Source organism: Antedon mediterranea, chromosome 9 (genome assembly GCF_964355755.1).
Source record: "Antedon mediterranea chromosome 9, ecAntMedi1.1, whole genome shotgun sequence".
NCBI classification, from domain to species: Eukaryota; Metazoa; Echinodermata; class Crinoidea; order Comatulida; family Antedonidae; genus Antedon; species Antedon mediterranea.
Window position 1 is genome coordinate 22143544 of NC_092678.1, and position 26901 is coordinate 22170444.

Below are 26901 nucleotides of genomic sequence, written 5' to 3' on the forward strand. Positions count from 1 at the left end.
TTATACTGTAATTACCTTGAAATAGGATAAGCCTCACACTTTAAATAATTGGAATAGACGTTTTATATAATAAATATATTAATTTAATATTGCATTAAGCACGTTGGTAGTATTTTAATCCTATTTCTAATTAAGCACACACATTTTAAGTAAATATAATCTTGTGTTCTTTTATCAAAATTGGCTTTACGACCCAAGGGCGATTTCTCGATTGTCCAAATTAACCTGGTTTAAGCTAGGCAATCTAACAACATTATTCTGAACTCCGGATATTAAAGGGTTTATCTGTGGCTGCGACACATCAGTATAGAATATGTCTATAGTAGAGTACTGTTGGTATTTGTCGCAGCCAGACATAAGATCATAGGACTGTTACGAGTTCCTATCTTGGCAAGGCGAGCTCAGTGTCCTGTTGTTAGATTGTCTTGATTGAACAATCCGTTAACATTTATGAATTTTAATCGACTCTCATAATTTCATCCATGATTCATTGTAACTGTTTAGTTTTCACTTGTCAATTATTAATGTCCTTAGAATTAAAACTACAATAGCAAAGATTCACTTTATTTGCACTGTATGGAAACAACTAACCATTGTATTCATTGTCCAATCGATGTTGGCTAACAGCTAATTGAATTGACTTTAATAAATCAACACAAACCCTTTGTTACCGATGAAATTATTCACTTAGAGGTAAAGTTGTTTACATTTTTGATTGCTTAACTAAGGCCTCTATAGAACAAGCGCATTAACCCTTACAACCTAATCAAAATTGTCTCATTAATAAGTGCATTTTTAAGCTCACATCGTCGCAAAATTCTTTTATATCGACAGCTCAATTGCATCAAGAAGGTAGGTTTATTTTGTCATGCACTTTTATATTACATATGGGTTTTTACCCAAACAAATTTTAGGTTTCTTATTTTCTGTTGAAAAAAAATTGATCGATTCGTTTTTCAATCAGCATTTTGCGTTAGTACTCAATCACAGAAAGTAGATTTTCTGATTGTTTTGGTTCTTTAGATTTAATGTGGGCTAAAGAATTAGCAAAATCTTTTTTTTTATTATTGACGGGAGTTCAATCACACCAATAAGGTAGGTTTATTTTTTTGTGAAATGTTAAAATTATGTTTATTTTACAACAACTTTATTATATAATATCATTTCTACTCGAGAGCGTTAATAATTCTACATTTCTCTTATTTTTTCCTCATATATGTTTTTTAGTCAGAATTAGATGTACAAAGTATTCTTTGTCGAGTTTAGGTTACGGTATTATATTTTAAGTTATTTTATTTCTCATTTATAATATGGAGAAACGTGTACAATGTTCACTCTGAATAAACTATTTGAAGTTTGCGACATGTTTTATGTTATGGAGCTATAAAATTAGATTAAATTTTATAGCTCCCTGGTTATAGTACACACATCTAATCTTTCAAGCGAACTACTAAAATCGTTTTCATCAATAACATTTTTCTTTAAGTTACGAATGAAAATAATTCGATCCGATTAGTATTTTTCTGTTTGAAACTGTGTTAGGTCCATGGCGGTATAAAATTAGATACCTCCATGGTCGGCCCTAATAATGTATATCCACGTGTGTGTTAAATTAGATACCTCCATGGTCGGGCCTAATAATGTATATCCACGCGTGTGTTAAATTAGATACCTCCATGGTCGGGCATAATAATGTATATCCACGTGTGTGTTAAATTAGATACCTCCATGGTCGGCCCTAATAATGTATCCACGTGTGTGTTAAATTAGATACCTCCATGGTCGGGCCTAATAATGTATATCCACGTGTGTGTTAAATTAGATACCTCCATGGTCGGCCCTAATAATGTATATCCACGTGTGTGTTAAATTAGATACCTCCATGGTCGGGCCTAATAATGTATATCCACGTGTGTGTTAAATTAGATACCTCCATGGTCGGGCCTAATAATAACCTATGGTTCGTTCTAAAACGATCTTCCCAATCGTGTCTTTGAATGACAGTGTAAATGTTCTTCAACGACAAAAGGTGTGCATACCATTCTTCAACATGTGAGTAGCAACTGAATAGAAATTAAATAAACGGCGTGTACAGTTTAATATTTAATTGTGTACAAAAGGCTCTAATTGTTTGCTTGGTGCCCCGCGGTAGATCGATTGGGTCTACAAGGACAATAGCAAGCCTCACACGAAATTTGATCACCCTGTATTGTCGTCCGTAAATCGAGCGAACAACAACCCACGAACGTTAAACCATATATACCTTCTTAACTCTTCGTGGTTTTTAAGAATGATTAATAATTAATAATGACTTATTGTACTAAGAGTCATTAATTACCGGAAAATTTATGCGGATGTTTAGAAATATTTGTACTGATAAGGATCTAGTACACATTGGCTGTTGAAATTATGGAGTTACGCACTTCAAAAGCAAATACTGTACCAGCAAAATTCTACATCGCTTTGTAACTTCCAAGGTAACTTTACAGTTTGTGGTTCATACTCAACGCATTCTTCATAACATAGCCAAATTCGTTTAATAGGGTTTGTTTTTGTTAGCCGCTGGATTTGTATTATCTGTGAAACGGCTCCATGATCAGGTAACACATGTAATGATCTTACCTTGGCACGCAGGGTTGAAATTGTGACTTCCTCCTCCACGATCCTCAACATGCCCTCAAAGGTAGGATATCTGCATTTTCTACAGCTTAGGATTCCGTGAAAAAAACATCTTGAGAATGTATTTATTTGGCATTTTATGAATTATCGATTACTTATGATAGGTCACTAATGTTTTGTTAACTTTCAATGTTGTGTTATTGAGAATATTTCAAACTAAAATTACAAACTTACTTAAATTGTTGTTTACTGTTTGTATTGTAATCAAAATATTGAAACTTTTTTTTATATAATTATGGACGTTATTGGAAGCGTTATGCTGTGACGTTTGTGTGTACAGTACATCACTGGTATTCGGCCTCTGTAGGCCCACGTATCGAGTCTAATTAACCCGGACACATACTCTCTGATTAGATGAGACGGATTTTAGTAGGCCTATTCTGAGATGTGGTTGTCGGTTGTCCGTTAACATAGCACGACCAGTAAGCTTCATGATTACCTCGGTACCACATCCTTTTCCGTTTCTGGCGTTTTTTTTAGTAGGCCTAAAGGCTTCTTTAAAAAGATTGGCTGCAAAAGCCTGGCCTACATAACTACATATTCTTGAAACTTAACACTGTAATAATGGATTTTGTGTAAATTGAATTTTGCATCGTTATTTTCCTTCATATTGATTTTACTTATGGATTCAAAATAGTGAATGTATTTTGTGAGGCTGAGACACGGTTTTCAATTCTCTATTCTTAATTGATTTACTTAATGTGAATTCTTTAAAGTTAACAAACAGATCGAAATGTTGACAACAGCACAGTACAACAGTCGGCAGTGACCAAAATAATGAATCTAAAGCTCTACCTTACATTATATTAAACTTTATGTGACAGAAATATGTGATGTGCCCATATATGGTCATGATGATGTCACGTCACTACCATATTTGGGCATATCACTACCATATTTGGGCACATCAAACATAAAAGTGTGATAGTGTAGACAGCTGAGATTAACTGTACGATGAATTGGTTGATATTAAATAAACATCAGACACAGAAACAGTGTTTCTTTTCTTATTCTAAAATATATCTCGAACTACTACCTACTACGACAATAAAAAGAGCCCAGCGCGAATTTGATATGGTCTTATAACCACTTTAATTGTTCCCAGTCAACTCAAGTCCCGATTACAACTCGGTTCCTCGTCGATTGGGTTCCTCGTCAAATACGGTCTCGCGTCGACTCGGTCCTGAGGCCAATCGTATAGAAAAATATAGTGAAAAATCGCATGGATTAAATATCATTACGAATTTAATACCAAGCTATACAGTGCATAAAATTGTTATTAATATTCGAATAATACGTAATTGATCGTACCAATTGTTATGAGGTAAATTAATTGATTTAGATTAATTCAATGATACGGAGTATTATCATTTTCTCCATGGTGTTACATAATAGTCATACCAGCTGGTATCTTGTTTGTAGATTGACAGCAGAGAAATGTCAGGTGATACAGCGAAACAAACTAAATAAAAAAATCTGTCGTATGCATGAGGCGTAGTTACTTACCGTACTTGTTTGCATAGCTATCCCCATTATTGGGGACATTTCGCCGTCATTGACATTATGTTGACATAGCACAACAATGAGAGACATTAATTTTGATGAGAAGGTCATGAAACACTGAATAATTAGAAAACTAAAAAGTCGCCTCAACCGAGATTCTGCTTGATGTATCATCCTCTATTGTTATGTATTATCTTATAGACAGTGATAGTATGAATAATATACTTGTATTTTTCTTGTAGATGCCCTGACTGAAGAACTATAAATTCGTCAAATGCATCGTGACATAAACTGGTGAGATATGGATCTGGTGACTGAGGCTGACGTAGTATACACTCTGGTGAACTCTACCGATTCCACTGACAGCTTAGACAGTTTGTCTTACATTTTATCTCCGTCAGAAGTCAGGGCGAACAGTATATTCTATGGCTTCATGATACCTTTAGCAATATGTGGCAACATGCTGTCAATTGCTGTTTCATCAAAAATCCTCAGACATCGTAAAAGTTATACGGACCTTTTAATGGGATTCCTAGCGTTTAGCGATCTACTGAATATCTTCGGCATACATACGTTCTCAATAATCAGTCTCGTAGCTGGACATTGGGTCGGTGGTATTTACATCTGCGGCGTCCAATATTACATGGCATGGTCCTGCTTAAAGTTTTCCTTTTTTATATTAGTAATGCTAACCGTGGATCGCTATATCGCTCTTGTAAAACCGTTACAATACCGATCTCTGGTCACAACGTTTAGAATAAAACTCGGAATTTTCGTAACGTTTGTGTTCAGCTTCGGCAGTACACTTGTGACTGTTATCGGGTTTTTAGACACTATTGGCATTGTAAAAGGATGGTATATATGCATGAACAACTGGTCGACTTCCTCCACATATTACGTGGCAATACTTGTAATATACGGATTAACTTACGTCGTTGGTCTTGCCGTATTTACGTACTGTAACATTATTGTAGCTGTCCAGTTGTGTCGGTATTCGACTAAATGTTGTTCCTGTCGTACGAAGGAACAGACAGCCGCTGACATGGTGCTGACGCAGAGTAAAACTTTGATAGGAAAACGCGCGAAAAAAGAGCGCAAGGCTGCCAGAATAATACTAATCATCAGTGGATTGTTTTTTATTTTCTGGGGTCCTTATTTTGTAAGTACAATTTATTATACCGTACGTCTTATTTCCGATTTCCTCATCATTAGCATTATCTTCAGCATGAGAATTATCATGTCATTGTTGTCGATCTTTCTGTCATAATCATCATCATCGTCATCATCATCATCATTATCATCATCATGTTCATCATTTTATTTATTTTATTTTTATTTTATTTTATTTAATCGAAACCAACAGCGATAATTACCGCCACTAACAGGTTTGATACAAACAAAGCCAGGACTGTTTAAAGCACCTTGATTGGTCCTAACAATTATCTCGTCCAGTGCCCACCTTGACCAGAGGTCTGAGGCAGATACTAGATGCATGCAGGGGCTGCCATAAGAGTCAGCAGTGCTGATTTCAAATGCCTAACGGGACCCCAGCTCCGTATACAGCACCCGTTATTCCCAGATGGTCTCCCATCCAAGCTCTAACCAGGCCCAACGTCACTTAACTTCGGTGATCTTACGAGAACCGGTGTTTCAACGTGGTAAAGCAATCATCATCAACATCGTCATCATCATCATCATCATTGTCGTCATCATCGTCGTCGTCGTCATCATCATCTCATCATTATCATAATCATCATTATAATCATCATCATCAGCATCATCATCATTATCATCATCATCCTCCTCATCATCATCACCATAATCATCACCATCATCTTCATCGTCATCATCGTCGTCATCATCGTTGTCATCATCGTCATCTTTCTCATCATCATCATCCTCCTCATCATCATCACATAATCATCACCATCATCTTCATCGTCATCTTCATCGTCATCATCGTCGTCATCATCATCATCATCATCATTATCATCATCATCATCCTCCTCATCATCATCACCATAATCATCACCATCATCTTCATCGTCATCATCCTCGTCATCATCGTCGTCATCATCGTCATCTTTCTCATCATCCTCATCATCATCATCATCATCATTATCATCATCATCATCCTCCTCATCATCATCACCATAATCATCACCATCATCTTCATCGTCATCATCCTCGTCATCATCGACGTCATCATCATCATCGTCATCTTTCTCATCATCATCATCATCATCATCATCGTTGTTATCATCTTAACTGCTTTATACATACTATATCTTACACCATTCAATTACTCTAATTCCTTTTGTTTTATTTAATGATTTTTTTAGGTAACAATTATATTGACACAGATTGAAAAACCCGCAGATCCAGAGGTTACTGTAGTTGCTTTGCGACTGTTGTTCGCCAATGCGTTTATCAACCCTGTTATCTACGCGTGTTTCAACGCTACATACAGGAGAGGTTTTCTCTACTTCACTAAGTTGTTTCTGTATTATATTAGTTGCACATGTTTTTCAAAACCTGAAGGTGCGTTGTTACATTAATTTTGTCAATTTATTTTTAATCTTTCCATTTGCGATGACGGAGGCTAACAAGTATTATGCACTAATAGTATAAATGTCTAAAGCTCTGTCTACACTATCAAACTTTATGTGACAAAGAAAACGTGATGTGGACACGATGACGTCATATAACTACCATATTTGGAAACATCACTACCATATTTGAGCACATCACATCACACCTTTTTTGTCAAACTAGTTTGATAGTGTAGACAACATAACATACACGTAACGCATACATACACTATTCGCAAAACATTCAAAACTAGGCCTCTATGTTTTGCTTCAATGAAGGTATTATAATCATTGAATGATGACGTCATTTATATCTGAATTCGTACAATTGACTAGCAATAATTGTTTTGTCTGCGTACTTTGTTACTGTAAATTGGAATAATAATTTACCACAGACAACTCCTTGTGAAAACGTCCTTGCAGTCGAATAAATTTGATTGAATTTATTTTTCTATTAAACTTGATTATGCCTAGTTTGACCATGGATTAAAGAATAGAAGGATATGCATCGACGGTGACATCAAACGATTTTAAAACGCGCTTGCCTATACTAAAGCACTGCTGCCAATCAAACAAACACGCTCATTGAACTCCGTGTCTCTAACCGCGGCCCTCTCTAAAACGCTGCGAATCAACTGTTACATTTTTTTAGACCAAAACGTAACCATGTAGAAATCGTATGCGCAGTCTGAATGTTCTATTGACATGTCTGCGTCGATGATTAATTGACAACAAAAATATATTGCTGAATAATTCTGTTTTAGTTTCATCACAATCGGACTACGAAAAGTTCACTTTCTTACGACTGGTAATTTTAAGTAGTTGGTAATATTAATAAAATATGCAATTTTTATATTTGAATTATCATTATTTGCCTGCCATCTTCTGTCATTAAAAATTGCGTTAATCTATAGAATATTAAATTATGCACTTGACCATGTATGTTGTTAGCGTGGCCGGTGTTCACCCATACAACAATCGTGTTTTTAATATATGGCTAAGCAGTGGTTTCTTCATAAATCTCCTTAATTATCGATGTGATTATATTTAAATTGTAGTGCCTGGTGATTGGCTAGTGGTTATGTCATCCACATCACATCCAATCACCGGGTCTAATTGAATGAAAACAGCGATTCCTGATCCGGGATGCGATTTTTTTTTTCGTACATAAGTTGGGGACCCCTCATGAAACGTCACAAAATAAACATGAATAATTCATCAGTTAAATTTGTTGTTCCGTGTGCATCCAAGCGTATAGCAACAAGAAGTGATTACACAACTGCGATACGATACTTTCTACAGTAGGCCTAGGATTTTAAGTCAATTCACGCGATTGCCTTCGCGCACTCTTCTTCACACAAAATGTGTCCAGTCGAGGCTAATCGACAGCTAGGCAAGACATTAAACGAAGTAGTAATTCATTGGACATAGCCCAAAGAAAGCTTAGACCCACAAGAATAAAGAATGTGTATAATTTGTGTACTGTATTTTTTTAATTCTGCTATTTTATTATCAAACAATATGCATGATGTACTCAAAGGAACTTTAAAAATGCGCGTATATGAACACATGAGATGGGAAGATTTGACCCACGAGAATAAAAAATATATTTTTGTGTAATTTATTGTTTAATTTTGCTGACTTATTACTCTGATTGTGTCATACCAAAGATAACTATCTTTGGTCATACCTAACACACACACGTCACACACACCCACAGCTACTACTAGAATAGAATAGACATGGGTTTAGAGACTAATAATTAGGCCTAATAGTATTAATAGAAACTATAATTTTAACACGTAATTCTTTAGTAATAAATTATATTAAAAACACCATAAACTAAAGGCTGATTATTTCGACAATCCACACAAAACGCCGCTATCTTCTATGAAATCGCACGCCGCAACAACAGCGGCGATAGGCCTACTAGAATAATCGTACCGCACTCTTGTGTAATCACTTCTTGTTGCTATACGCTTGGGTGCACACGGAACAAGAAAATTTAACTGATGAATTATTCATGTTTATTTTGTGACGTTTCATGAGGGGTCCCCAACTTATGTACGAAAAAAAAAATCGCATCCGGGATTGGCTGGCTATGTATAGTTGCGATTCGTTACCTAGCGGTCGTTTTGAAAAGTACACGCAGGGCAAACTTAATCACGAACAAACGAAGTACCTATTATTATTCACACAAGAAGTAAGACAACGGTGAGTATATAGATCATGATTAGGCCTACACGTTGTATATCTACTACACTTAAGATTAAACTAGGCAGTATCAATGTCGGCAAATCATATAGTTTACTAGTAAGCCTAGAAGGCCTAGGCCTAGTATACTTGCTGATTTTGTAATTTTACATGTATGTAGGCTGAGACAACAAATAAATAGTTACTGTCTCAGATGTAGGGCTACTACAGGTCATAAAATGCTACTTTAATGTCATAAAAACATTAGCGTAGATCAATCGCGGCAGAAACCTATACTAATTACAATTATAGCATCTACAATTCTAAGCCAATAACAATATAGTATTGTTTTTATCTGGTATATTGATGAAGTAGGCCTACACTAGGGTCTTCACAATAACATACAATGTAATTTAATAACTGTTTTCAATAAACATTATACTCAGTGGCGTGAGGCAGAGGCCTGAAGCCACTTGTTTAGGAACCTAAGTGGCCCTCCAAGTTTCAAAGATCGAGGCCTCGGACGTTTTTAGCATTTTCGACATATTTTATGCCTGTTCCTCTGGGCACTGCTCATGGGCCCCAAGCTTCGGTTTAGCCAGTGAGCGCATATAGCCGTTACGCCACTGATTATACTGTTCAAATATGTATGAATACATACAGTGCAACAAAGAACGCGCGAAAGAAGGTAGTCAACAACAAGGTTAAATGTCGTTGCACATGTGCAGTAAACAATATATTAGGCACGCGACCGTTTCGTTGTTACCATGCGGTTAATTAAACCATGGAGGTATAATACCTCCATGATTAAACTGTAACATTGTGGGCGGTCCGCGGTCTGTCGGCGAGAGTCAAGGAACCCTTGATCTCACGTCGATGCATATCCTTCTATTCTTTAATCCATGGTTTGACGTAGTTACTGCGGTCGTAATAAACACGTACCAATTAATTATTTTGTGTTTATTTTTTAAATTAAGATAATTGTCAGGCATAATTATTTCTTTATAAGTAGACAAGCTTAGTGGTAAAGTATTGAAAACTCTGAGGTGAGGTTTTTACAATTTTGAATCAATTATGTAATTATTGATTCGAGTGATCAATTGAAAGCAGCAACGAGCAAGTGTAACTACATGTGTCTTTATTGACTAAAGCTCTGTCTAGACTATCACATTTTATATGAAAAAAATGTGATGTGCCCATATATAGACATGATGATGTCATATCACTACCATATTTGGGCATATCACTACCCTATTTGGGTACATTACACTTTTTTGTCAAACTAGTTTGATAGTATAGACATAGCTTAATGCTTCTCATCACTACTTACTGACGACTTTTAAAACAAATTGAGAAAAAAAATATACTAAGAATTCATAAATTGATCTTGTTTTTCAGACGATAATATATTTTTTGAAAGAAAAAGTTGGCGCCAAGAGGTAATACGTCATGGCATGCGATCTAAGTCAATTATAATTAACAATAACAGAAGTAGCATCGGACCTGAATCGGACTCACTTCCTGACGTCATACTTACGTCATCTCCGCGAAAAACACCACCTGAAGAGGTCAAGGGATTGGACTTAGGGGTGAAGCAGAATGATGTTACACTGGACTGCATTTCAGAGATGTTTTCTTCAATGACATATGAAAACAATACACAGCATTGTTATGACAATAAGACCTGTGACGTGCCAGACGATTTGCATAATGATAGCGGAATATGTAATACGACTCATGAAAGTTTGACAAATATGGAGTCGTTTGATACTCAACTTTAGGCCGCTATTTCTGTGCGAACCTCTATACCTCTAGACCGTGGTTACCACCGCTTGAATAATCGAACTCTTTCATTTCATTTCATTTCATTTATTTATTCGACCAATAAACAGATACAGAACTGAACAGAAACAAAGAACAATGGTCAGGGGCAACTAAAGCAAAAATAATTACTATAACTCAATAAGTCAGTTACCCCTTTCACAATACACACGACTTATTTAACTACTGTATGTATGTAAATAACATAGGCTTAATTAATAATGTTAAACAAAGTAATGTGCAAGTTTTATCCACTGTTCTCATTCGTCCCCGCTACATTTCCCCCGTATTGTACGTCAATTGTGATTTCATTAGTAGGCCTACAATCTGATACCAATTAGTGACTTTTTTTGACTTAAAATACATTAATGACGTGTGTGCATCCATCGTTATGATTGTAATATAAATGTATATAATTGGAACATAATATTGAATAAAATATGTGTTTTATTGTAACGATTATTATTATTATCATCAGTCTATCGTAGTCTCGATATCTACTTTAATCAACTTCACATCTCTCTTCAAAAAGAATCTGTACATACAAAAAAAGGAACGTACCACTAAAAACAAAAGTTTCATAAGATTCATTACAAAAGTTATAAAAGTAACGCAATTTGTTACTTTTACCATTTAATGGTATAATTATGTACGCATGCGTAAAGTCATCGAGAGAGGAAAAGTTGTTGATTACCAGTACACATAGAGGGCGTGCATTTACATCGTCTGAGAGGTATATTCAGAGCGTCATTCTGACGATGGAGCATTCTCTACTTCTCTACGGCGCGCAATTTATGCCTTTATTTACTTCAGAAATAGAAATAGTACTACGGTAACTGGTCCAGTGGATTAAATTTGACACCGATGGAGCACAGTGATATAAAATAGAAATAAGTCACTAATTTAAATATATTTTCGTATGTTAATACACTGTGCTCAAAGAGAGAGTGAGAGTACTAAAATATTTATTTTCAATTTAAAAAAAAAATAAATAAAAAAATATCCGTAGAGGACGTGCCAACCCAATGCTGAGAGCACTCAAACCTGAGATTTACCCGTTATGCCACAAAGTAGTACATGAATGAACAGCTGATAATAGTCTATTTATACGTGTATTACGTAATTCATTATTACTGTTTCTGATTTTAAAAAAGGTCCACTTGATTTTGTTAATCAATGTTACCGTACTATATTGGTAGCGAAATGGCCAATTCGTGCAAGATATTTTATTGTAATATGTTACGAATTATGGCCGCACCGTCTCAGAATAAACATCTTTTAAAGAGATAGTTTGTCTCCGATGTTTTTGTATGGGGTTAATGGAGAGTGAAATAAGATCAAAGTACAGAAAATTTACAAAGATGCCGATTTATCGACCAATTTCGAAGCCGGGCTAGGCCTCAGGCATATACGAAGTCGAGTTTTTAAATTAGAAAACCCCACCTAAAATGTTGAAAGTCGAATGTGGATAGTTGAACTTTTTTTAATTATCATAGGTGATTTTGTATAGTAATATGTATAAGTGCAATTCTGGGCTCTATTTTCATTATTCGCTCTGCCCGACCACGATGGGCTAGTATTGGAGACTTAATATTTTCAATGAATAGGTGCACTTTCCGGGAACACTAAATAAGTATTTATCTTAGACAAACGCAAGTTATTAAAAAAATAATTTTTCTTTTGCATTACGGATGGAGTAACCGATATTGAACATAGTATACCAGTGGGGCAAAATTGGTCCACTCGAGCACAGTTAACATACGAAAAGATATTTTAAAAATGTAGTGACTTTATTTCTATTTTATATAATCACTGTGCTCCAATGACGCCAAATTGGGTTCACTTGAGCACAGTGTATAAACATACGAAACGATAATATTAAAAGTAGTGACTTATTTCTATTTTATATCACTGTGCTACCCTGGTGCTAAATTTTGATCCACTGGACCAGTTATCGTAGTACTATTTCTATTATTGAAGTTAATAAAGGCATAAATGGCGCTCCGCAGAGAAGGCTCTGAAAACAAAACATGGCAGCCATCACTGACGGTACGTAGCCTGAGTCTCAAGCACATTTTATGTGGAATTGTTTATTTTTTAGTTACTTAGCTTTGGTTATCTTTATCCAAATAGCATGAAAATCTATCCTGATATTGTAGATCACTTAAAATATATAACTAGGGGCCTAGGCAAGTTGAACTAGCCTGGCTAGGTAAGGCCTACATTGTTTACCCCGTCGTCGCGTCGACAGAGAGAAAGGCGGATTGGCGGATGGAGGAGAGAGATGCATGCAGCATTCGTCGTCGTTGGGCTTAGCTTTAGGTAGGGTTGGCCTGCTGAAAGAAAGTATTATTTACCAATTCATTTACCTTTCTTAAGCTTCACGATAGAATAATAATGTTCTTAGTTAGAGAATGTTAGACTAATTTATTGTTTAGAATAAAGAAAAGCAATTAATTTAAGGTACATTATTTTTTAACTTGACATTTCAGACGAAGTGATTTGTAAGCGCCTGCTTATTGAAGGTGAAAGTGGAGGAGATGATAGAAGAATAAGTACATTACTAAAGATGTTTATTAAATGGTGTACAACTGATTTAAATGAAGAAGAATGGTAATAATAATAAATAAATACACTGTGGCTATTTCTTATTGCTCTCTCAATTACAGTAAGGGTATTAACTTTTAAATAGAGAACTGTAACAGTTAAACCACAATTATTAGCTCCCAAAATGTAACCAACCAATCAGGACTTGGCTGACACCGGTTCTCTACTTGAATATTATCAAATTCTTAAGTTCTGTTTACACTATTATCAAACTAATTTGACAAAAAAATAAGTGTGATATGCCCAAATATGGTAGTAATATGCTTAAATATGGTAGTAATATGCTTAAATATGGTAGTGATTTGACATCATCACATATTGTAAGTTAATAAATGATATATAATTTGTTGATACTATAGTAGTTCAACATACCAGAAGATGTTGTCTACACTGGCGCAGATTGAATTTACAATGGAGAAAACGCATCTAATCCATGATATGAACATCAAAGAAATGGCTAGCTATGAGCAGATATACAGCAATATAGGTAAATCTATGATATCTTATGTATTTAATCACGAATAAGGACAATGTACAGAATGGCATGACATTTGAAATGAAGCCTCTTTGTTCAAAACCTTAGCTATAAATTGTATTTTTTATTTTGTTCCCTAACACTGACAGGACTGAATTTGGCAAACTGTCCCAAAGCAAGACTTTTCTTGAAGTCCAAAAGCTTCTAAATTCTTTTTGACCATTAAATACTTATTTTAAAGACCAGAGTTTCTGGAAAACCTGACGCAGCAGCATCGGCGCAGTCTGAGGGTGTCTGTTATTAGGAAAGTTTTTTAGACTAGCAAAATAATATATTGAGCAATTAAAGATACAATAATTTCATGTATTATAATCTGTTTATTTCCAGAGAGCGAAATGGAGGAAGCCAAAGACGCCATAAGCACAAGTAAAGAAGAACTTAAGAAAGCAAAACGTGTACGCAGAAACCGACAGGAATACGACGCACTTGCGAAAGTCATCCAGAAACAGCCAGATAGGAAGGACACAATGAAGTGAGTATTTTATTTATTTAAAAAAATGTTGTTTTAAATATCATACGCATACAACAGCGAGTAACTCGCCAATTCCAGGATGGATAAACTATTTTATAATTTATCGTGCCTTGGGATTTGAAGGCAAGCATGTTAACCACCAAGCTACTATATTATAATTAGGCATAAATCGCTGCTTGAATGAATTATTAGTTTTTAATTTGGATTATGACATGTGTTTTCATTTATTTTTTATATAGAAAGTTAAAAGATCTTGATGACAACTTAAAGGCGTTAGATGAAACCAAAATATCATTGGAAGAAAAGGTATGATACATTTTTACTAAATTAATTTTCTTTAAATGAAATTTATCTTAGAAAGAAATGACTGACTGCATGAATATTCACTAATATGCAAATAAAACCTGCACACATGCTAAAGACTACATATTATTACATTTTTAAAATATATTTCTAAACAATTTTTTCAATTTTCATATATTACATATGGGCCTATTTTCTACAAATTTTTCATCCAATCTAGTTCCTTATTTTTTTTTTTGATAAATAAACAAGAAATGTGAATAGCACCCTCTATTAACTCCACATATTTTGTTTAGCATTTAACTAGAACCTTGTTTTCACCCCGAGTTTCCCCAACCTCTGACCTCCTTCCTGTTTAGCCACAAGGAATCAGTAAATTATCTATTTCCTGTCAGCCTAAATGAGTAAAATCCTTTTATTTACCTCCCTGTCTCATAATAATAATCTCCATTTCAGCCTTAATTATGGTAACTAAAAAAAAACATTCATTAAATGGCTTTAAATATACTGTATAACGCCTAAATAAATTCCTGTCATTTGATTGGACGATTGTGTGTCACATTTTAAATATCAAATCTTCTAACAGTATAATAATTATAAATGTCTAGTTTCTATTAAATCGATGAGTTTTTGGCAAGTTACTTTAATGATCTGTATGAAAATCATACCCCATTATCGCTTTACACACCTGGTTTTTATTCATAATTTTATTTTGCACACCTGGTTTTTATTCATAATTGTGTTTTAGTGAGTGATAATAGATCATACAAGTTTCTTCAATCAACAGTGATTCATATTTTTTTTCAACTCTTTTATATAATTCAAACTAAGTCCATTCAAATTTTCTATATGATGATTGAAAAATATGTACTGTACTACTAACGATTTGAACCAAAGATCTTTGGATTGGATCCACTAAGCTAAAATACCACTATTAATTAATGTTGTTTTTTTTTTAAAGCTTGAAAATCGACAGAAGCAATTCCATGTCCTAATCAATTCTGTGTTAGAGCTGCAAAGAATATTAGAAGGTAAGGTCGCATGATCTAATTAACATATCACATGGTCTGATTAACATATCACTAGGGGACTTCCCCCAGCCTTGCAATAGGTGTGCTTAAGTAAAATAGATGTCTTTTACCAATAAACCATGCCACATATTTAATTATGCTATAGACTATTATGATTTATATTTTTTGCCATGTAATGCAATATTCATGTGTATTTCCAGGCCAGGAAGTTTTGGAAATTTATTAGTATTCCTTGTTGCGTAGTTACAGTTTTAATCCCGGTACGACTTTTCCGTGCAAGGCACTATGAATCCCATGGCGTTGTGCGTTGAACTTTTGGATGACCTCACTGACAAGCTACCATGAAAACCTGTTGAAATTCCATCAATACTTCTGTATGATAGAAATGGTACAGAGATTTTACAAATACCATTATCTGACTCAATGACCTTTAACCTTGGTGGTTCTCTCCCCCTTCATCAGGGGCAGGTGAAAGCACTCTGTCTCTGCCTTGCACGATATGTTGCAGGCTAGAGACTAGCTAATCTGATCGCAGGAAACCAAAGGATGGTATGACTCATTACTGGATGCTAGGATTTAAGTGTTAGTTGTGTGTCATTCTTAATCTTGTCATTCCTAATAGTATATGGTATGAATTCAGGTATAGCCCCACCCTGGGTCATAACTTCCCACCTTAGGTGCATATTGCACCATGGGTATTTTCCCTTCATTGGACTCGACCCCCCTATCAAAACCGAACGACCCTGATCACTGTAATTTTCAAGTCAGATGCATTAACTTGATAGTGTTCAATAGTAGATTTAGATGGAAGGCCTAAAACTATGTCTACACTATCAAACTAGTTTGACAAAAAAGTGTGATGTGCCCAAATATGGTCAAATATGGTATTTATATGACATCATCATGTCCATAAAAGGGCACATCATATTTTTTGTCACATAAAGTTTGAAAGTGTAGACAGAGCTTAAAACTTGTTGATGGCCCAGGCCAGCTGATTCAGATTATCAAAAATTCTTTTCTGATAACCCCAGTCTAGTTTTGATCATCATAGCATGCCATAAGAAATTAGACAACAGGCATAAGATTATGACTTTTGAACTAATGTGGGTGTACAAATTTTAGTTGACTGTGATGCATTAATTTCAAGGTTTTAAACTTTTTTCTCTTTATTATCATATTATATTTCATTTTATATCGTTGCTTATCATCAATAAACAATCTCTAACTTATGTCATTTTTATCATATTTTGTAATTTTTTTAAATTTTGTCTGTCTGTCTGTTTTATAAATAATTCAAAATAACATTCATCAAATAATACTATAAATTGTTAAATGGATGAATTGACATGTGTTGTCAAAGATGTCAAAAAGTAATTTAAAGTTACTAGTTTCTACGGAAATTTGGTTATTGTCTCATGTTACTTATATACTATTTTACCCTGTCGAAGGTTAATGCAATCATTCTTTAATAGAACTTGTGTTTCACCCTTGATTGATCAATAATATTCTTGATTTTTTTGCTGAATAACGCCATAAAAACTACGGAATCCATGAGGATCTTGCACCTTAAATAACTTGTATTAATGTATCAGGTTTAATCAGTATTTAAATGTGTTTATGTCAACAATATTTTACTGCAATTACTGCAGTAACTACATATTTTGTTTGCTCTTCAACCTCATAAACCTCTACTCTACATAAAAACAAAATCAATCAATGTTATTGCAGTAAATGTGTAGTTACTCTGCAGTAGAGTAATTTTGACATAATCCCCAATAAAAATACACGATTTAATACTTGAATAATAGCCAATGTTTATTGCCAAGAACCGCAGCATTTAAAGATTTAAAGTCTTAAGCTCTGTCTACACTATTAAACTTTATGTGATGTGCCCATATATGGACATGATGATTTCATATCACTTCTATATTTGGGCATATCACCACCATATTTGGGCACATCACACTTTTGTTGTTAGAGCTTAGTATCAACAAAATTATGTTTTCCTGTCGAGACAAATATTACATTGCTCATTGCTGTACTAAATATTCAATTGTTTAATATAAATAGAAATATTAAGATTATGATCCCATAATTATTATAACAAATTGATTTTATTATTATTTATAAGTTAAGCTTTGGTAATAAAAATCAATAAATGTTTGATTTCCTGTCCAGACAATGTAAATTGCTCTTTAGGTATTTATATTATGATGTTAAATGACATGTAGTGTTGCATAATGATACCTCCTCTATGGTTAAATAGTTAGCTGACCCTGTAGTGTATCAACTTTCAGGTATAAACCAACCCCCTGTCCCCTACCACCTGAACGTATAAACCCCTGTCCCTACCACCTAAACTATTTATGTACAAACCCCCTCCCTATACCACCTAAACTAATTGTTTTTTTAAAATTTTAATTGGAGAGGTAGTATATTTCTATTAATTAATGTAAATATTAGAATAATCATTGTGTGACCCCCTATCCCCTACCACCTAAACTAATTATTTATAAACCCCTTCCCCTACCCCCTATACTAATTAAAACCTTTCCTTTGCCACCTAAAGTAAATTTAATTTGTGGGTGGGGAAGAGGTGGTATATTTCTATTAACTTAAATTTTAGAATAATCATTGTGTGTAAAAACTTTTTTTTTCTGATCGTGATTTTAAACTTCCTTCGGTCTCTGTCCATGACTCATTACCTGTCAGCCAGGCACGTTGCAATGCCATCACCATCAAATTTGTAGAGAATGACCAGTTTAACAAATTATTGTAGAGTATTGTTGACAAAAATTGATTTGCTACATAGTATAATCAACTAGTGACAAGCGTGACCTCTAATGTCTATGGGAAAAATAATATTACTAGAAAATAGCATAGGAAAAAAGTACAGCTAAATATAAAGAAAACATCAAATGATATACAGTACAGTGTTAACTCAACATTTAATATTTGTAAGTTTGACTTGTGTCCAGATATTTGCCTGGTAAGTTAGTTTCTACCCACAAAAGTTTCTACCCATGAAACCAACGTACCTGGCCTTTAGTATTCCATGTAATCATTTAAAAAATTAGGGGGGGGGGGGGTGGTGTTGAGGGGGTGTCAGTCAATATGTTTGACTTGTGACCTGTTATTTACCCAGGTGGGTGGAGGGTCAGTCATTTTGATGATTCTGAGGAATCTTAATGACCTAGACTACTGCAATAATATCATAATTGGTTAAATTTTAAAACATGATGAAAATAAAAGTATTTTTTAAAGGGTGTAAAACGTCAGGCAGTTTGGCACAAACTCGGTGATAACATACATTTAATGAACTAGAAAGTCTCTTTCCTTTAACATTTTTTTAAAAATAAAAATGGATTGCTTTTTTCTGTAATGTTATCTCTTAACTCATTCATATAAACATTATAAATCATTTAAATACTTGAATTAAATGTATGCATTGAAAGTGTATCACTAACGACTTATGACACAAATATCTCGTTATCATTAAACAGATACATACATTAGTAATCATTGACCAGTCTATTCTCATTATGAAGTGTGTAGTGTGTGTGTCATATACCCTATTCAGATGTGCATCACGAAATGGTTGTAATTATCGACTTTGTGGTCAGTTGTTTTTGCGGATAAAGCATTTTTTGTGAGTAATACATAATTTACAGTAAAACACATAACAAAATTAATTTGTATAAATGCTAAAAAAAAACCGATATTAATAAATGTCTGGATTTATTTTTTGTTAAACATCAATTTATATAATTATTTTCTCCCTCTTCTATAATTGGCAAATATTTGTTTTATAATGATAGTGCATTACCTGATGAAAATTACTATTAATATGAAGTTGAAATTATTTAAAAATGTGTTTTTAATAAGTACAGTATTAATGTTGTTTACTGCGACGCATCCTACTTCTCTCGTCCTCAGCTGCTGTAGCGTATCATGGTACAACATAAGTCATGTTTTACCCATTCTACTGTAAGCTGTACAATGACACACTCAGGGTCAATTGGCAATTTTTTTACCTTTTTAATCAGTTCTATAAATAGTAGTTTATGTATTTTTGCTTTTTCCTTTTGCCTAAAGCCCTGTCTACATTATCAAACTTTATTTGACAAAAAAAATGATGATGATGTGCCCATATATATGGACACGATGATGTCATACCACTACCATATTTGGGCACATCACTACCATATTTGGGCACATCACACAGAGCTTTAATAAGTTGGATTTTATTTAAGATTAATTTATTTAGACTGTATTTATACATTGGATATTGTGTTGTTTCAGTCGGAGGTGGTGTGTCAACTGGTCTAAATCCCCCCTTTCCAATTAAGTAAAGCACCCATACTAAGCATTTTGTCCCTTTAAAATCAGATATGTCCTTTGCACTATACTACTAGAGTTTCCCAATCAATTGGTCTGTATTTAAAAAAATTAATAATATTGACCAAGTTTAAAATTGTATAAAGGTTATGTCAGTTTCTTTATAAGCTTTTTTTATTTGATTAATTATGGTAAAACATTTTTTAACATACTGTTGAAATTTGTTTAAAGTTTCATATTTAATGTGAAACTGGTTTTTTTCATTGCATAACATACAATGTTGTTTACTTGTTTTAAACTCATAGATAATAAAATAGGAAATACATAAGGATTTAAGCAATTTCATTTGATACATGGTATTTAAAATGACATTTTAAAATGTTTTTCAACATATTTTAAAAAGTATGAATATTAAAAAAGGAAGGAGTCACCAAATTATAAAATGTTGTTGAAATCACACAGGAACACTAGAGATGGTTTACTTTTTTGAAAAATAATTAAGTTTAAAAAAAGTCGGTTTTGATTTCATATAGTCACATGTCTTTTAAATGTTTGTTAAATCCTCTTAGGAATACTAGATAATTTACTAAGTAATGAATAAATTAAATTCTAATAGAATTAATTCTTACTTTTGATAGAACTTTAGAGTTTTTAAAATGATTTCGGAACTACACTTTCTTTTGACTATAAAAAAATAAAATTGTTTAGAGAAAAAACTTGATGTTTTCATGTTTATTTGAAAATACATTTCCAATATTTTGTTTTTTTGTCATTGTTTTTTAGCTATAATATTTTCTAGATGTAGTCAGTGTTCTGAACTCTCTAAACACTATCAATTTAACATTCAAATTGTTTTGACAGAAAATTTAATTTGTTTAATATGCAGAAGTTTTATTAATAAATATTATTATTATTTACAACATGCATTATAACTAAAAAACTGTTTGACTCCCTAAAGAAAACTTTTTTTTCTTCAAAAGTTTCTTAACATTAACAGTAAAACAATAAATACATTAATATAGTTGTGAATGCTTACTTTACAACTTAGGTTAAACAAAGTAAAGTGTTTGACTTCCTAAAAAAAACACTAACAAATACTTTAATTTAGTTGTAAATTCTTCTCTACAACTTAGGTTAAACAAAATAAAGTTTTTGAATCCCCAAAGTAAACTAGTTAGTTATCTTTTTAAATAGTTAAACGACATTCTTGTAATATACTGTAGTTGTAAATGTTGTTTACATATTTAAACAAATTATGAATATTATTAGCTATCAAGGCTAAGACATTACTTTAAAACTCCCAGTAGAATAATAGATAATTCACTTATCTATTAACCTCTGTCTACACTATCAAAAAAGTGTGATGTGCCCAATTATGGTAGTGCTATACCCAAATATGGTATTGATATGACATCATCATGTCCATATATGGGCACATCACATCAAATGTGATAGTGTAGACAGAGCTTAAGAGGTGGGTAGACTCATATCAGTGAATGTAACATGTTGTAGATTATGTAAGGATGTTGAGTGAGTGAGTGAGTGAGTGGCCGAGCGGTTAAGACAGTGGAACCGTAATTACGTAGCCATAACATCGGCAAGGGTTCGAGGCTCACTCACTCCATGGTTCTGGTGGTAGAACGAGTCTTCTCGGATAAGGACTATAAACCGTAGGTCCAGTGTACACATCTAGCTCGTGTGCACTTTAAAGAACCTAGTACATCTTTCGAGACGAGTAGGGGGTTACCCCGGTGTATTAGTACATCACAGCCACTGATCACCAACTGGGCCCTCTGGGAGACCAGTCTTTGACTGAAGAGGTTACCCAGTATAAATATAAATTTCAATTCAATGTTGAGGGTTTAAGATCTCTGCATCGTTAATTATTGAACATTTGTTGTTGATTTTGTTTCCATTCTTTCTGATAACTTATCTTGAGACTCACGTTGATGCAATTTGAAATTGTGTTAGTTTTAGTTGACTGTGGATAATATCTTTATATCCAGGTAATAAATTGTATTGCAGTAATCACTGTATAAACACTCCTCCACTCAATCCGGATAAACATATAAACTTATAAAATAATCTGTCTACTGTACTTTTAAACTGATACAAAAAATGATGCAAAGCAGGAGTGAACCTAAGACTCTGAATGTGACAAACAACCAAACAGACTTGTCCCAGGCTACCGTTTTATTGTTATTTGATACAATAAATTAAATTTAAAAAAATGTTAAGAGTTTCGAAAGGGACATTGATAAAGCTGACAAGCTTATGTGTTACTTTCATTTTGATTTCGTGTTATCTTTCTAAATCAAACATGAATTGATAGTTATCTATTTTAAAATTAAATTGCTTGTAATACTGTACTTATATTTACCACTTGTGTATAGTCTAGGTGTACTGTATTTGATTTTATAATCTTTCAATATAAATATGTATTAAAACTTTGCTCTTTTAAAGATGTATTGTCCTCCAAAAACAAAAACTTTGAATATTTTATTTTGTAGTTTTAAAAAAGTTAATCACTTCCATAGAAAAAGAAAGGAAAAAAATCCTGTTTTCGCTTATAAAATGACAAAATAAATGGTTAAATTCAACCAAAAATCCATTGGCTGGCAGCCAATTTGACAATTTATTGCTTTAAATTACATTTTTTTCAAGTAAATACATTTTTTTTCGATCCAATTTTTGGTCAAAGTGGATAACTATTATGTTACATTAAAATGGAATATACAACAAGAAATGTTAAATTATTTTCAGGGGGACAATACATCTTTAATGGAAAGGTACAGTAACTTTAAATCGGCAATTTACTTTATTATCATATTCTGCACAAATATTTCTCAAAATTGTTTAAACCACTGAATGCTTATCAAGTATTAACATAAATATTAGACACATATTATTTATCATCCTTTTTTTCATTCAATTTTCATCAAGTATTTTTTATTTCTGAATCAAAGGCGATTATCATCACACCACATAAAATTGTCAATCATTTAGATTTATTCGTTTTTTCACGTTATATCACTGTCATTCTTTATTATATATATTATTCATATTTCCAAATAAGAAATATCAGACTGTATTAATTTATTACGTTTGTCAGTCATTTAATATTTTTGAATGCTTGAACTATTCTATCAGACATTAATCACATCAGAGTACATTTACCTCGCTATTTTTCGTGACTCCACATCAAAAAATGCCACTTCATAATGAATTATTTTTATCTTCTTTCCAAATCAGTAACATATCTCTAGTTCCCAAATTATCAGTGTCAGAAATCAGAACTAAACACTTATAGTTATTAAAACTTCCAGATGTACATACAGTATCTTTTTTAATCACTGCAATGTTTATCATACATTTGCAAACATTGCTGAAAGTCACCCTAACATTTATCATTTCCAAATCCAAATTTAACACTTCCATTTTATCGCCGTTCCAAATTAATCCCTTTTCGACACCAAATGTTTATTATCAAATTCAGAAATTTATTCCAAGTCACTCATTGTGCAGTATTTTGAGGTACCCACACTTTTTTTTAGCGAATTCAGAAGTCTACTTCAATTAATATTCATTATTTATCAAAAGACCAAATCAGAAACATGTAGTATATGTCACTTTTCTGATTCTGAATTTTGATTTTTATCTCATTGTATGTGCTAATGCCAATAAAAAGTACCCCTTGATTCCATAAATGTCACATTTGTAAACCTCTACTGCTTTCATTATTAAAATAAGTACAAAGTTTACACTCTTTACCAGTTTAATCTAGATAAACTAAGGGACAACTCTTAAATCTTAGAGCCAGAGTTAAATCTAGGAGACAAAGTTAATTCAGGAGACAAAATTTAAGAAGAAAGTATTTTATTAAATTGTTAAGAAGGGAATTGAAATTAAGAGTTCCAGAGCTGGCGATCTTAACTTCAGCAACCATCTGATATTTTTCAGCAACTGATGAATCAACCAATGGGATTGGATCTAGCAATAACGATAATCAGCAGTTTGGAAAACATCAGTTCCAATATCTTCTTACCCAAGTTTTTAAGTTTTCTTAGCAACTTTTCTTATATTCTTTCATATCATACTTTGAAGAAAAACCCCTTGATCGAAGCCTGTGACAAGGTGGATGTTTGTCATCATGAAGGTATAAAAAAGGTTCATTTTAAGACCCTGGTCATAATTGGTTTGTAATGAAGTAAATCGGTACTGAATTAAATACCTCTCAGGAAGTATCAGCGCTTGTCCATTGTGCATGAATAATTCTAAAATTTAAATCAAATTAGTTTTAAAAATGGTAAAGTTCCAAAAAAACATTGATACACAACGAGATAGGAGTACCTGGCAGAGTTATTTTGGTTAACCTTGCCCTGCGAAAACTAGCAAATTTGGCATTAAATCAAGTTTTCAAAAAAAGATAGCTAAAGCTCTGTCTACACTATCAAACTACAAAAAAGTATGATGCACCCAAATATGGTAGTGATATCTACAAATATGTTTAGTGATATGACATCAACATGTCCATAGATGGGCATATCACATTTTTTGTTTCATAAAGTTTGATAGTGTAGACAAAGCATTAAGATTGGTCTGTTTTGATTGACAAGTCAGTTTTAAGAGTGACAGTTAAAAATATCTTTTACAATAAATGTCAACGGAACACAATATTTTTTTTAGCTGAATGTGGAAAATAGAAAGTTCTTCAAAGAATTATCAAAATCTGATTTCAGTTGTAAAAGTTTTTTTTTCTCTTTTATTTTAAATTTTTTTTTTTTAGAAACATTTCATTGGTAGAAGTAAATTAAGTATACAGTAGCTACTGTATGATTGACGGTTGTAATTCAGTGTCAGTTACTAGTAATTTGGGAGAATTAATGAAACGTCCTTTAGTTTTCCTAGCTTTACTTTCATTTAAAAGTCCATTTCCGGTCAAAATGTTGAATGTGAATAAATCTAATTTTAAATCAAATTTTCGAATGTATTACTGTTGTTTTGTTAAAAATAGAATTACATTGTTGATATTAGAGTTCTCTCAGAACCTTGATTTGTAAATTGTTTTGTAAACCTTTGCAGGCTAGTGTTTTAATTAAATGCTATACCTCGCTGTGACAATATTGACAGTGTTTATATGTATATGTATATTTGTTCTTTCAGAAGACCAGAAGGCATCAGAGGAGTCTTTGAATGGCACTCTTGACAGTTCCATGGACATTTCTTGAAGTTGAGAGATTCCTTCTGTATTGTGGAAAAACAGTAATTTTTAAAAATTATCCACAGTTAAAGTTGCAACATCCGCGCTTAATTTATTGTCTTTTGCAGGGATGAAACTTCATCCCATTTGGCACACAATATGTTATTGTTTGTATTGTTTGTGTTTCACTGCACTACAACACAAAGAATGTCATTATAATATGCAATTACTGGTTAATTTTCATGCTGTAGCGTGCTGTGTGATTTTTCACATAGCACCAGATACATAAAACCATAACTCTTGAACGAAAAGTAGAGCTTGCTCTCCAGTCACCGTCATCGAAGAACTCTGTGATGAATATGTTCCGAAAGGCTGGAGCTGGAGATTCTTGGAATTTCAAAACATTACAGTACAAAGAAAGTATTCGTTTTCAAATATATCCTTACGATGAATGACTGAAAAAGCGTCTGGCGTCTCTCAAACCTAAATCGTTGTAAAGAAGAATTTTTATAATATATTTGCAGACTTTGAAAAAACAACATGGAAGAGTGAGCACTCTTTCTTGATAGGAGCAGCTAGTTAAAAAAAAAAGTTAGGACAGCTGTAAGGTCTTTTTTGCAAATAAAAAAAAAACTGTTTTGTAACATGCATTAGCGATTATAGTACATATTATTTTTAACTACAGGATTAAGATCGAATGAAGAAAATTCAAAATACCTAAGTACCAAGTTTGACAGGAATGGATAGGAGAGGTATTTTTAAACGCGTCGTCGGTTTGTGACTCATATGTGAGTCTGTTTTCCATCGAATCAACTAAAACATAAATGATAACGAAAAGTCGCTTATAGAGATCCTTTTATCTGATATTGACTAGCACAATCTATTTATTTTAAGATGGAATGTGTTTCCTTGCTGGCGTTGCAACTGACGATAACTACTCAAGAAATGATGTATTTTACACACAGAAAATGTATTTTTTTACGGAGGTGCCTGCTACGTTTTTAATCGTGTGGTTTGAGAAAAAAAAGGATAAATATGTAAAATATTTAAACATACCTGCTTTTGAATTTAAGCAGGAAAGAATGACAGTATGAATGATTGTACAGGAAATAAAAAAAAAACCAGTAATATTTCCTTGGGCGGTTGTAGGCGTGTAAATCGTTGTCACTTTTTAATAAATATCTGTTATTTGTTTTGCAGCGATAACAAACTTGTAAATTGTCTAAGCGTTAATTATGTGTTCGAGCGGCCAGAGGCGTTATTTTTATCCTTAGCTAAACTTCACATGTTGTTTTTAATCCTGTTATTTGAAAAAGGAAATGTATAATCATAATTTTTAACATAGGCAAGATTAGTTTTCAGTACCTTTGGCGTCCAAATGTACCAGTGTATATCGTTTACAGTTTGTCTGATAGTTGACGGGTTATGAAGAAAAAATGGGTTCGTCTAATAGTTACATAATCGGGCTGTTTTGTCCAAAAAAAAACATTGACACGTTCTGTATTATGAAACCCTTGTGTAAGAATCCCAATGGACTTGACCCTAAAGTCATTACCCTAGACTCATGTTTTTGTGACACCTCACTTATACACTCGGTAATCGGGTAATGCTCCAAACCCCAACATAAC

At 33.2% G+C, this 26901-nt stretch overlaps 2 protein-coding genes across 3 annotated transcripts; both read left to right on the forward strand.

The window, feature by feature from the left end:
* The first annotated feature begins 361 nt into the window (after window positions 1-361).
* Window positions 362-11204, forward strand: LOC140058566 (5-hydroxytryptamine receptor 4-like). 2 transcript variants are annotated; one of them, XM_072104237.1, is made up of 4 exons: window positions 362-852; window positions 4425-5341; window positions 6525-6723; window positions 10365-11204. In XM_072104237.1, exons 2-4 carry the CDS (start codon window positions 4484-4486, stop codon window positions 10745-10747), a joined length of 1440 nt encoding a protein of 479 aa, XP_071960338.1. In that variant the 5' UTR covers window positions 362-852; window positions 4425-4483; the 3' UTR covers window positions 10748-11204. The 2 variants fall into 2 exon arrangements, with proteins under 2 accessions (XP_071960338.1, XP_071960337.1); XM_072104236.1 differs by lacking the exon at window positions 362-852 and adding an exon at window positions 2489-2683.
* A 1575-nt stretch (window positions 11205-12779) lies between these two features.
* On the forward strand, window positions 12780-25921 carry LOC140058525 (THO complex subunit 7 homolog). The gene is made up of 7 exons (XM_072104177.1): window positions 12780-12836; window positions 13280-13400; window positions 13754-13881; window positions 14257-14401; window positions 14641-14707; window positions 15666-15735; window positions 25237-25921. Exons 1-7 carry the CDS (start codon window positions 12818-12820, stop codon window positions 25299-25301), a joined length of 615 nt encoding a protein of 204 aa, XP_071960278.1. The 5' UTR covers window positions 12780-12817; the 3' UTR covers window positions 25302-25921.
* Window positions 25922-26901: the final 980 nt, after the last annotated feature.